This window comes from Catharus ustulatus, chromosome 3 (genome assembly GCF_009819885.2).
Source record: "Catharus ustulatus isolate bCatUst1 chromosome 3, bCatUst1.pri.v2, whole genome shotgun sequence".
Classification (NCBI taxonomy): Eukaryota; Metazoa; Chordata; class Aves; order Passeriformes; family Turdidae; genus Catharus; species Catharus ustulatus.
The window spans coordinates 11448170-11460537 of record NC_046223.1 but is presented as its reverse complement, the minus strand read 5'-3'; the positions used below and the strand labels follow the sequence as shown (position 1 = coordinate 11460537).

Here is a 12368-nt window from a genome sequence, read left to right as displayed (position 1 = left end):
AACCGCTGAGTAATGCTGAAAGCCCTCGGAGCGATGGTGGAGCCCAGGTTGTTGGCACTGCTGATCCTGCTTCCTCAGGAAAGCTGCGGTGGATCCACTTTAAATGTGAATAAATGAAAAAGCATTAAACATCCATGCCCTGGGTGCCATGTGGCATTTAAACGCCTGCTGATTGCTTTAGCTCCGCTTCAGAAGTGAAGCAAGCTACTTCGGCAGCTTTGCTGTGCAGAGCCCGGGCCCAGCTGTGTCCAGATGTGACCACAGCCACTGTGACCACAGGCTCTGGGAAGGCCCATCTCCCTGTGCCTCAGCTCAGGCACTGTTTATCCTCTAGCAATGGCCACAGCTTCAGCCTGGGGTGGGACCCATGGACATATCCCCATTACAGAGCAACACTCCAGGGAAAGGCGAGCTGGGCAGGAGAAACCATGACCTCTCAATCCATGGCAGTTTAGAGCCTTTCAGTTGCTTTGAGGTCACAACTCAGGGGATTGTCCAGGCAAAACTAGAATGGACACACCTGCACCACAGTCCTGTGGAGACTTTGGAAAGTGCCAGACCCTGTGCCAAGGGGGAGCACAGGACAGAAGGGAAAGGGGCCAATTAAAAAGCCAGGCTGCCTCAATGTTGCTCAGGGCAAACTGAACAGATGATGGCATCGCTGGAAGCTGCATTTGCTTTTAATTGTCCTCATTCCACTGAATAACTAATTCTCTCCTCCCACACAACAGAAAAAAAAAAAAAAAAAAAAAAGCATGGGATTTTTGAAAGGATGAGTTGACTCAATTCCTTTCATCAAGCACATGACAGCAAGCTGCAGTTTTTAGCTTTGCATCCAGGCAAGTTTAGAATATCGCTGCATGCATTTGTTTTGTTTCAAATCTTCTGGGATCAGCTAAAAATATTATTTTGGAGAGATGTAGATATAGAAGCACTGAAGGCTTCGTGTTCATCCAGTTCCTAATTGCAGCCAACCAAAGGGAATGACAGGGGTAGGTCCCCATTGTAAGATAGTTGTATTAAAAAGTTATTTTACAGAGAGCTGGGAAGTAGGAGGTGCTTGGAATCTGAGCATGATCCAGGGGAAAGAAGTGGATCCCTTCAGCCCAGAGACAACCTCCACACAAGATTCAACTTTTGTGAGCTGTTTCCAAGAGCCCAGGAAAGCCATTGCTCTTCCCTCATCCTTGACCAGTTTGTTTTTCAGCATTTTCTAGGACAGTGTGAAGGGAAATCCTATCCAGGTACAAAACTAGGTGACAAAAAAACCCTCAAAATGTATTTTGCAGGGCCTGGTTCCAGGCAACATGGTTCAATGAATTAAAAGTCATATATTTTAACAGACTCACTTAAGGAAAGGCATCATCACAGGAAACATGACTGAGAAACTTTCAGGTAAAACATTTGCAGAGAAATGTAAATTTAATTTTTTTCTTTGCAGGGGTGTTGAAGCAGAAACAGATATAAGGGTCAAGACAATTGTATAAATAAGCAGAAAATCTTGGGAGTGAGTAGCAAAAAAAACCACACATAAAGAAGCTTTTTCCCACTGGTTTAACTGTATTTAACCACACTTAAATCTGACTGACAAGGTGAACTATCACATCCTCCCTCCTTTCTCTGTTCCATTCACTCTCCGTGCAGTGCTTACAGGGAATCCTCAGGAGTCCAGTGTATGCTGTGCCAGGGCTGGAAGAGGGGAAGCCTTTTCAGGAGACCTTTCCACTACAAAAAGGAAAAGTGGACCATCCTGGCATGAGTTCTAACTCCAAAGAACTGTATTCTCATTGTTTTTCTGGAAGGTAGCAGATCTCCAGTAGGGATCTTAGCACAGAACTGGTACTACAGATGTAGATGAGGTAGAGGAAGTCAGAGCAGATTAATAATTAACTCCTGCCTCTCAGCTGTTTAGTGACACTAAATCAGCAAAAGTATTCAAAATAAAAACATTACAATATTGCAGATATTGCCAAATTGCAGAGAAGTTGCCTTTGCAGCAGAAAAGTCCTTCTTTGAGTTCATCATGAGGTCATTTGTACTCCCGTGAAATACCTCAGCCCTGTGCACTGGAGCAATGCGCTCTCAGCAGGGCTGGCAGAACCCAGGATTTGCTGGTGCTTGGCTGCTGCCACAAACACATTCTCACCAGTAGAGCCAGGCAAACACCATAGTCAGCAAACAGAATGATGTTGGTGCTGGTTCCCATCCCCTACTGCCAGCCCTGCAAGAGGGGCAGTAGGACAAGGAGTGAGAGCTGGGCACAGTAGCAGTAAGCCCAAGAGCAGCAGGGAGTCGGCAGGGAACTCCTGACTGCCAGAGCTGGCACTTTGCCTCTGGTTACTCATTTTCCCTGGAGCTTAGCCTCGAGGAATGCAGCCCCAGGTGATGCCTAACTTGATCGCAAAAGGGCTTGTGCCGGGCAAGGCAAACAGGACCTGCTTCTGCCAGCATCTGCTCACTGTGACTGGGGAATGGGCAGAGTTGCCAGGGCTGGAAGGCACAGGGAAGATGAGCAGCAGTAGCTCAGGGGTGTCCAAGGCAGGAACATAGAGATTCAGGCACTGAGGTTTACAGCTAATGCCATTCCCTAATGCTGCACTGATCCCAGCCTCAGGCACGTCCACCCTGCTGTGGTTCCCCAAGTCTGGGTTTGGCACGGCTGCTCTCACAGAGGCACCTGAGGCTCGAGCATTTCTCCTGCTCTTTAAATCTGCCCCCTTCTGCTTTTCAAGCCAGAGATGGGACCAGACTAAGAACTAGCATAGCTGAAGGAGCTGGCTGCTCCTGCTGCAGTAGCACCTATCAGTGTTTCCCCAGCTCAGCTTGTGTCACCATTCATGTTTCCACGGGATACTGCCTCCCAACAGCACAGTGATGTAGAGCTGCTCACCGGGAGAAAAAGGGGCCTGAGCTCCTGCTGCCACCCTGGAAGCAGAGCCTGGGAAGGGGCAGGACTGCTGCTGCCCCTGCAGAGGTCACACTTGCCAAGGAGTCCCTGATCCAAGTCACAGGAACCATCACAACTCCTGCAGAGATGCAGATCTTCTTTACAGCATAGACAACAGTGCAAGTACAAGTGATCTGCTAGAGTCACAAATGAGCTTTAGAAACTGCATTTCTAGGATGATCACAGCCCTTATGTTAAAGCCAAGTGCTACAATTAAAAATAGAGGAGCTCTGCCAGTGCTTTTACAGAAAGCGATGAGCCAAGACAAGGACCATGAAATCTGGTCTAATTCAACAGCAACCAGGCCTAATCCAGGCTGAAAGACAGCATGCAAGTAGCTGAAGTCATCAGGGTAGATTTATATTGCAAAACTGGAAATGTATTTTTAGAACTGAGCCTGGAAAGTGTCACTTCAGAAGGAGATCAAGCATACCATGGCAGGATCATTATGGGATTTGCAGAGCACCTTCCAACACAGGAGTCTCCTGAGGTGACTTCATGTTAAACCTTCCAGAAGACCAGGCTTATTCCTGCAGGTGTAACAAGCCCAGCACAGCTGGGATGGGAAGGCCACATCCTCAGCCTGCACCACGCTGCTCAGGGTGACTCCAGGCACTCGTGGGGCTGCTCCAATACAGTGGCCAAGTCAGCATTCTGTTCTCCCCAGGAAAGCTACAGCAACCTCCCTGTCTATGCTTCTGCTCTCCTGCCAGCACCCTGTACTGCCCCACTTCTGTTCTGGGGATAAAACAGACAAAAGGGCTTTATTAGCCAGCTGCTGCCTTCCAGCAGTGTTAAATCCATGTGATTTCCTACAGCTGAAAGGCAAATTAGTCCATTAAATCACCTGCTTTACACAGAACAGGGCAGCCACACACAAACCAGAACACTGGCTGCTCATTTCTAGAGACACTTCAGAGCTTCACTGAACTTTAAGGCTAGAAAGGTACCCACACTTAACATAATTTTCCCATTCATTCCCTTATCAGCTCCTTATCGCTGCAGTGGTCTCCCAGGGAACAGTCCTGTCCCATCTGCTGCTTGCATCACCAGTGCTTCTGGCCAGTCCAGCAAACTTTTAAAAGCAGGTGAAGGCCACAGATCTCACCTGGGGCAGGTCTTTGCTGCTGCAAGGGGCTGCTTTAGGCTGTCACAAGTGGAGCTGTGATTGTATTAATGCCAGCAAGGTGCCACTTCTTGCAGCACCAAAATTTGTTCAAAAGGATTTGTCTTAAAGTTCAGAGTGCCTCAGAGATCTGTTTGAGTACTTTTAATCTGAAATTCACTTTACCATTTACAGAGGACTATTACAATAGTTTATCAAAAAACAGAAGCCTGGGGGAATTCAAACAGGGTACCACAGTCAGAGGTGCTGTTGTTGGTGATGGAACTTGCTCCTCAAATTACTCAACCACTGCTAGGCTGGCTTGACAGTGGGATTTCCCTGTCTCAAGTGCTCAAATGCCCCTTTTGTCTGGGATGTCTTTTTTGGGGGGTGAGGAGTAGGGTAGAAAACTACAGTGTAAGCATAATGTATCATCCTCTATGGGGTAAAGCCTCAACAAGGGCTGCTTGTTAGGCATGACCCTCTCTTCTTCCCCTCTGCAGTTAGGTGTGCATGTACCCAACTGCACCCCTGGCTCCACACCAGCCTCCAGCTGGGCCTCCAACACCACTTCCCATATTCCTCCTACTATCCTGTGCTCCATCTGTGCTCACAGTTCAGCTCTGTTACTCATACCACTTTGTAGCTTTCATCATGTCCTTTTCTGGTTTTTCATGTTACTGATCAGGACCAGAGAAGTGTCAATGAGATTTTGTGGAAGACAGAATCAAGAGCTCTTGTCATTTTAAAAGAGCCCAGACATTTAGTTCAGTTTTTTGCTCACATTTCAGTATCAGTAACTTACTCATTTAACTATGTTTTTTAAACAACAACCTCACCTTTAACACGGAATTAAATATAAAACACATTGAGAGGACACATCTGAAAGGAGCCATTTAAAACCATGACCAGGGAAAATGTCCAAAGCCTTTACATCTGCTGCTTCTCTGTGCCCTTAATCCACATGTGCAGAACAGAGGAACACCTGAGGTGACAACAAAAGGGCCATCCCCAGCCACCTTTCACATCTCTTGGAAACAAAGCCACAATCCCAGAATTTCTGTTTTTGAAAAGTGTTTACTCACGTAGTTTAAATAAATTAATTTGCAAATAAAAATTAAAACTACAGTATACTATAGTTTGAATAAGATGATTAGAACAACTACAATACAGGGATTTCTTTCTGCATAAGTTTCATTACTTAATGCATATAATCTGGAAAATGTCAAAATCAGATATATTTCTATGGAAAGGGAGTAACAGCAGTTACTTGTACATGACAGCTAACTGAACTTATAGTACAGGTTTCCTGACACATGCATTTCCTGAGTGAACCAAACAATATATATAATTTCTTTTTAAAAATGGAGAAATAATTGATAGTCAAAGCAAGTAATTCATGACATCTAAGCAACACAGGTTTCTTTAAACAAAGAAAATTTTAGAACAGCTTCAAAAGAAAAATTAAAGCTTTGCTATAAAGTACAGAAATTTTCTTACTGTCAATTATACAGACATAATTAAAAAAAGAATTAAGCTGGCCGAAAAAGCTCAAATCAATCCTAAAAAGGTCAGGTTGCCATGAAGCACAGTGGGCTGGCAGCAGAGCTGCATGTAGTGCACTGGACTTTTCTGGTGGATACAGAGGGGAAGGAGGGGGAGGAAGGGGAGAGCAGAGAGAGCAGCATGTCACACTGAGGGGCTGAGCCCAGCCCAGTCCTGGCTCTCCCAATGGACTTTCAGCTGTGCCCAGCTGCCCACAGATGCAGAGACACAGGCACACATCCCCTGGCTACCAGGCTACACCTCTGCCCCATGTATGGGCCCAGAGGAGCACCTACACCTGGCAGACGGGCAAAGGCCAGGCCTGAGGCCTCCCCCATCAGTCAGCAGGTGGAAGGTTGAGCATCCAGATAACAAACCCCTCTCAGGCTGGGACTGTGGCCAAGTCACAAACTGCTCCCCACACACATGCCCAGGTGCATCAACCTCTCCCATTGTTTCCCCCCACCCCCAAACAGCAAGGAACAGAACAAGCCTCATCTTTCATGACTAACATTGGAAAAACCTTCACAAATGTCACTAATGCTAAATAAAGAGAAGTGTTAGCGTGAAGGAGAAAAAAAATCCTTAATCTAGACTAAGTTGCATATTCGAAGAGTCTGGTAAATATTCTCCTCATAACCAGATCTTAAGTACAGTCCTACCAAAAAGACATTTTAAGAAGTCCTTCTTAGCTACCTTTCAACGTGGTTAAAGCACAATTTTATTCCATCATAATTTGCATTAGCTTGGTTTAAAAAGCATTTTAACTATTCTAAGAACTCAGTATTTTAGATTAAAAGATTTTTTTACCGTTTTCATCCCACGTTCTTCTCCATCCAGAACTACTCTACACATCCAATTGCTGGATGTAACACACTATGACCATGCTACTCTCTAAACATTCTAAGTATTTTCAATAATAAAGATAAATAGAAAAGAGTTAATATACATGTTATATTTTACAATGTTTGCATCCAAGTTGTAAACTAATGTTCTTTGAACTATTTACCCTCCATATACAAAAAGAATGAAACACCTTTCAAACACTGTGGGCATGTGATTCAAAAAACCATTAAACTGAAGGTATTGAAGTTCACTCTACAACACTTCCTTCACCTCTTCAGTAGTTATTAACTAAAAAAAGCAGGTCTCCTCCTTCTCCCCCTATTTCTTCTATTTCCAGACTTTTCTCAATAAAGAGGGATTTAGCTGTTGTAACAAAAAAAAAAACCCAAAAAATTCTTCATCTTAATGCAAACCAGCAAAGCCCAGAGAATACGAAAAACAGTTGGTTTAAAAATGAGAATCGCTTAGCTTATCAGTTTACTGCAGTCCTTAGGAACACCTGTGTTAGTCGAGAGGCCCTTGGAAAATGAGCCTGATGTAACCCTGCTCACCAGCCAGCTGATGCGCACAGAAGGGACAGGCTGCGTGAAAAGTGTGAGTACCGTGAGGAAGAGGAATTTGGGACCAATATGCAGTTGTCTTTTCTGAGCATACATGTCCACATGGGCTGAATGCGTGAGTTGGAGGTCCGGCATCCACATAAAACCCCGCTTCACACCCGAGCCACAGAGGCACGTAGGGGCCAACAGAGCGGCACATGGGGCACTCGCGGTCCTTGCCGTCCCTCTCCTCTTTGTTCCCCCAGTTGTGGTAGCCGTGCACGTGGCCGCAGTTCAGGTACACCCACGGCTGCTTTTCGTCTACAACATCTTTTCTCTTCATGCTGGGGAAGGCCAGGGTGTTGAAGCCCACGGGGCACTGGGGCCTGGCTGCGTTGATCTCCTGCCTCAGAGCCTCCAGGTGCTTGACAGTCGGTGTGCGCGAGAGCCCCTCGGCCGTGCGCCACAGCAGCGTCGCCCCACATAGATCGATCAGGGAGCCGTCCTGCAGCTGGTTCGTCTCGTTCTCAACCTTGACATGGACACAGACACAGACAGTCGTCACCTAAGGGTCTCTGAAGGGAAACATGCACCTCCACAATACAAATCTGCCTGGAAAATCGATCAAAGTTTGAAGCAGCTTCTGACTGTCTCCACAAGACATCCATAGAGAGCCCAGTATCAGCTTGTCTCTGCCTTCCTTATTTTTTCCACAAGACATCCATAGAGAGCCCAGTATCAGCTTGTCTCTGCCTTCCTTATTTTTTTATTTGGAAAAAACCCACCCCAACATCTTAAGAGATTAATGCGCACATTAAAATAGACCACATTGAGTCAAGAAAAGCTCCTCTCCCATCTTAACTCTTTTCCATCCCTATAGCACTCCCAACTATGTTACTTGAAATACCTGAAGAGTATCACAAGACTCCATCATATTTTAGACTGTTTTCTTAAAACACCCCTTTACACATGGCTTTCCCCTTCTCCCATTAGTACTCATAGCTAAATACACCACTTAAAATGTTCAATGTAGGATTTCTTTTTGCTGAAACACTCCAAATCACACTGAAGCCAAGTATCTTCTGGAAATGTAACCAGTGCTTTGGAAACAAGATGAAGAGGGAAAACTTAGAACACCAACATGGAAATGAATATCCAATAAAATTATAACTATCCTTCATTATTCTATAAAAAAGGAAAAGTGGGAAAACCTTAAAAGCATAAACTCACAAGGGAGAATTGGGAAAATACTTGTAGAATGTGCAGATGCCTAGGAGAGTTTGCAGAAATAAAGAGTAGATTTGGAACTCAATTTAGGAGAGCAGCCTAGATGAGCAATTAAGTACTAGCTTGCAGATATACTCAGTTATTTAGGTTGAACAAGACACCTTTGTGCACTCAGACACATAAAAGGCAGTGTAACTAATCGCAGAGGTGACAACCATGTGGAATTCCAGCAGATTCCAGCTCTATGCCCAAACCATACTCCTTATGGCTGCACCATTTTAAACAGTTTGCATAAAACACTGGTCACTCCTCTCACCATTTTCCCCCTCTGTTGAGCTGATCTGGTTTCACGGAGGCTGAACACATTCCCACACACAGAAATCTCTCTCCACACCCCTGGCTTGGAGTCTTCTGTGAATCCATTACGAGGATGCATAACAAGAACTCCATTTGTTGTTAGTCCATCCATTTGCCCATCTGATGTCTTCCACTTTGCAGCTTTCTCCTAAAAGAAATTACATCAATGAGAACCTTTAATTTGGTTGAAGTGGAGTTATGAATTAGTTTAAAAAATAAGTCTGCACTGAACTTCTAGTGGGAAAAAAAAAAAAGAATTCCCTTACCCCAAGAAAAATGTTTTTTGAGGAGTCAAATCCTGCAGCATATATTCTTGCTGTAAAGGGAGGGTTACGTTCACATATGATTCTGCAGGCAAACCTTGATATTGTGCTCTGCACAGACTGTGTATCTGAATTACTCTGACTCCCAGGAACTGTATCTGTTACTACAAAGTCTATAGGACTCTCCGTTGACCGACCAATCTAGAAAAGCATAAAAAAAAATGGTCAGAAGTTTGTCTTTGGGTCTAGGACTATTCAAATTCAAAGCAATTAAAAGCAAGGATACAAAAATCATGACATTACAAGCTTGTTTATTGAAGTTTTAAAGCATTTCTGTCCACCAGTCTACCAATTTAGGTTTCCAAAGCCTCATCTGAATTGATTAATTTTTCTTCCTTCAAATGATCAATTATTCTGAAAGCTGGATACAGCCAAATGAAGAAAGGAGAAATAAAATGATGTAATTAAGTCAGTTCTGAGATGATTTCCCATTGAAGGCCTTTTCATCAGAGAGGTTACACTCAGGTCAGGCAGACCAGCTGCAGGAGCACCAAAACAGCCAAGGAACAGCAGTTAGAGAGAAGAACAGTGACATGCAGTCACTTTGTATGCCCAGAACATTCTGAACAGTGCCAGACTAAGTCAAGATACAGATGTACAAAAATCCGATTATGTGAACTGTCTTTTCTGCTCTGGTGGGCACTGAGAAGCAGCAAACCTTTTGTGAAAGATGAGGTACCAGGTGGTTGTGTCAGAAAAGACTACATTTACACATTCAGAACACAATAATGTAACGTTTCTGGTAGCTGTGCTTCCTTTTCTGCCTGCAGGAAACTGAGTTTTGGAGTCCTGCACAACTGAACTGAGTTTGATAGAACTGCACAGGTATCCCTGCTTTTCCAGTCAACTCATCTTAAACATTTCCTTGCAAAGAAAAGTAATAACCCTTTCCCAAGCATCCACATAGCTGATTTTAACACACTACTACTAACTTCCACAGCTCTCAGACTCTTTGCAAATAGGTGGTTATGTTAAAACTGGTTAACTGCTGAGCAAGAGACTTAAAAGCTTGAGGTGCTTTTTGGTGAGGGCTGGAGAGCTCTCATGAGACTAAGACTGCTTTGTCAGAATCTATTTTTTTATTGCTTCTTAGGTAGGATAACCCAAGAGTGAGTACACGGGGACTGCCAGGGGCAATTTCAGAGCAGCACGCACGCCAGGGCATGCCTGAAGAGAGAACACTCACACAAACAACAGCTTATGCTGCAGTGATTTCATTACACCCCTTTTGCTCTGTTGTTAGTATTTGCAGTTGCAAAGCAGTTTCCTCCACCACTTTCCAACACCTCCCACCTCCTTATATCCTGCAGTGGCGTCACAGCTAAATGCTGTGACAGCAAAACTCCTTGCCATAAACTAGTGGCAACAACAAGAAGAAAAGAAAAAGCTACGCAAGATCACAGTCTGGGAATCAGAGAGAACAAAGCACACATTAAAAAGAACCTCAACACAAACCCCTTCCTTTTGAGAAAAACAGGAAACAATTATAAGATACAAGGGCACACCACAGCTGCAGATGTGTTTGTGGTCCCTTCTCATACACACAGGAACTGCAGCAAAGTTTTTGTGAACTGCCAGCATCAGCACTGAGGCTTCTCTCTTCTCATCTCACAGAGCTTTAGACATTTCTGGGTTTGCTTAAAGAAGTTCAGAGTATTTTTCATGTTAGTTGTGCCATAAGCTTTTCTGTGTTTTCACACTGTATTTCTTCTACCCTGTCTCCAACTGGCTGATCCCAAATCCCTTTGTAAATGCCAGAAGCAAAGTTCCAAGTGCTTAAAGAGAACGGTGCCCTTCATTCTTCATTTTGCAAGGATGGACTATGAGACAGACTATGCAACTTGCAGACAAGCAAAGACAAAACCATAATCTTGCACATCAGTCACAAAATGCCCAACTTTCACCTTTGCCCAAGTCTAAAAGATATATATAGGCACACAGCCTTGTTCACAGGATAGCCTTGGGAATGAACAGAATTAAATTGCTCTGAATCCTGAGTGCAGAACTGACACACACAAACTTTGTGAGGGGTGAGGGAAAAAGCTTGCTGAGAGGATGCCTTGTTTGAAATTACCAAAAATGAGAACACACACATTTATTTCACATACCTGGAACATATCTGTGTTGCTGTCATGTGTATATTCAACTACCACTGTCTGGGCCCGAGACAAAGTGTACGATATGCTGTGTTGGTCCTTATTACTTATTGCCTATGGAAAAAAGCCAAATATTATTGAACCAGTGCACAATAATTCTACAGTATACAGCAGCAAAGCAGACTATAGATATATAAACACAACACCAGCTTCTTGTGCTAATTAATGCACTATGGCAGATGGTTGTTAATGACACACCTGCAGTTAAAACTTCACAAAATCCACTCCTGGCCACTAAAAAAAAAAGTTGCAGGATTGATTCAGCAACAGACCAAGCTGGTCTCTTCACCACATGCTGCAACTAAATAAACATTACCAGGGCATATTATTAGTCATCTTTTGTGTTAAAGCAACATTGGTCTGAACACAAAAGGACAAAATAACCAAATGCAAAGGCTAAAACTGAATGTAACACCTCCATGGCCATCTCAGTGCAAACTGGGGAACTGGAAAGTGAGGACAAAAACTTAGGGACTTTATTCTCAAAACAGGATTTGAGTTAATACTAAAATCAGTAAGGACTGATTTAAGACACATAGATAAAAATGTGGTGGTTAATAGGGTAAAATGGAGAAACCCAACATAGGTTGCAGAAGTTGTAGCAAAGGTTTCAGTTTGTTTGTCCAGATGTCCATTCTGCAATTACCTACTAGGAACTAACAAGCACTTCTAAAAGTGCTGCTAAATAGCACTTATCAGACCATGAAGAATTTGCAAAAACAAATGTTCTTTTCACAGATCTACTATGAATGTAGCTCTGCTTCAAGAATTTTGGTAGAAAAATGCTTCAGATTTCAGAATACTTTATACCATTCCCTGAATTTAGCCTCAAAAGATCCTTAAGTGTTGAGGTATTCTGGGAGCCAAACACTTAACATTACCTTGTTTGTTTAAAGGTCTAATCTTGTCACTGCTAGTTTCTAAACAACCACTAAGCATCCTCAAATTCCATTGTTTTAATAGAAATGTTCCATTAGTTATTGAACACAATTGCACACACACTTGAATAGCCACAATATTTAATGGTAATACCTTAGGTATGAGGTATTAGTTTTGACATGAAATACAGTTAAACTTCAGGGCCTAAGCCCTTCATTTTCTGCTTCTTAACGGGAACTCTGATTACAAGCCCTATGAAACATGCCCTTCAAAACCCATCTGTCCTGATCCCTGGGGATCTCCTACCCACTGGAAGGAGTCCCAAGTGCACGTGGAGCTTTAGCAAAGGATCATTTAAAAGTCAGCTGCATGTAAAGCAAAGTTAGTGCTAAAGCAGAGTGAGTGCAAAACCACAAAGTCTAGAACAGATGTCTCTAGTGAGTT

General features: G+C 43.5%; 1 protein-coding gene across 2 annotated transcripts in view; it reads right to left on the bottom strand.

Annotated features, from left to right (window-relative positions):
- Window positions 1-4789: 4789 nt before the first annotated feature.
- Window positions 4790-12368, bottom strand: part of PELI1 (pellino E3 ubiquitin protein ligase 1) — a 44152-nt gene continuing 36573 nt past the window's right edge. For both annotated transcript variants that reach the window (XM_033056123.1, XM_033056124.2), the window contains exons 4-7: window positions 10998-11099; window positions 8833-9030; window positions 8526-8714; window positions 4790-7514 (exon numbers count right to left, since the gene is read on the bottom strand). In XM_033056123.1, coding sequence (XP_032912014.1) covers window positions 6948-7514; window positions 8526-8714; window positions 8833-9030; window positions 10998-11099 — 1056 coding nt within the window. In that variant the 3' untranslated portion in view covers window positions 4790-6947. The remainder of the gene's footprint in view (window positions 7515-8525; window positions 8715-8832; window positions 9031-10997; window positions 11100-12368) is intronic.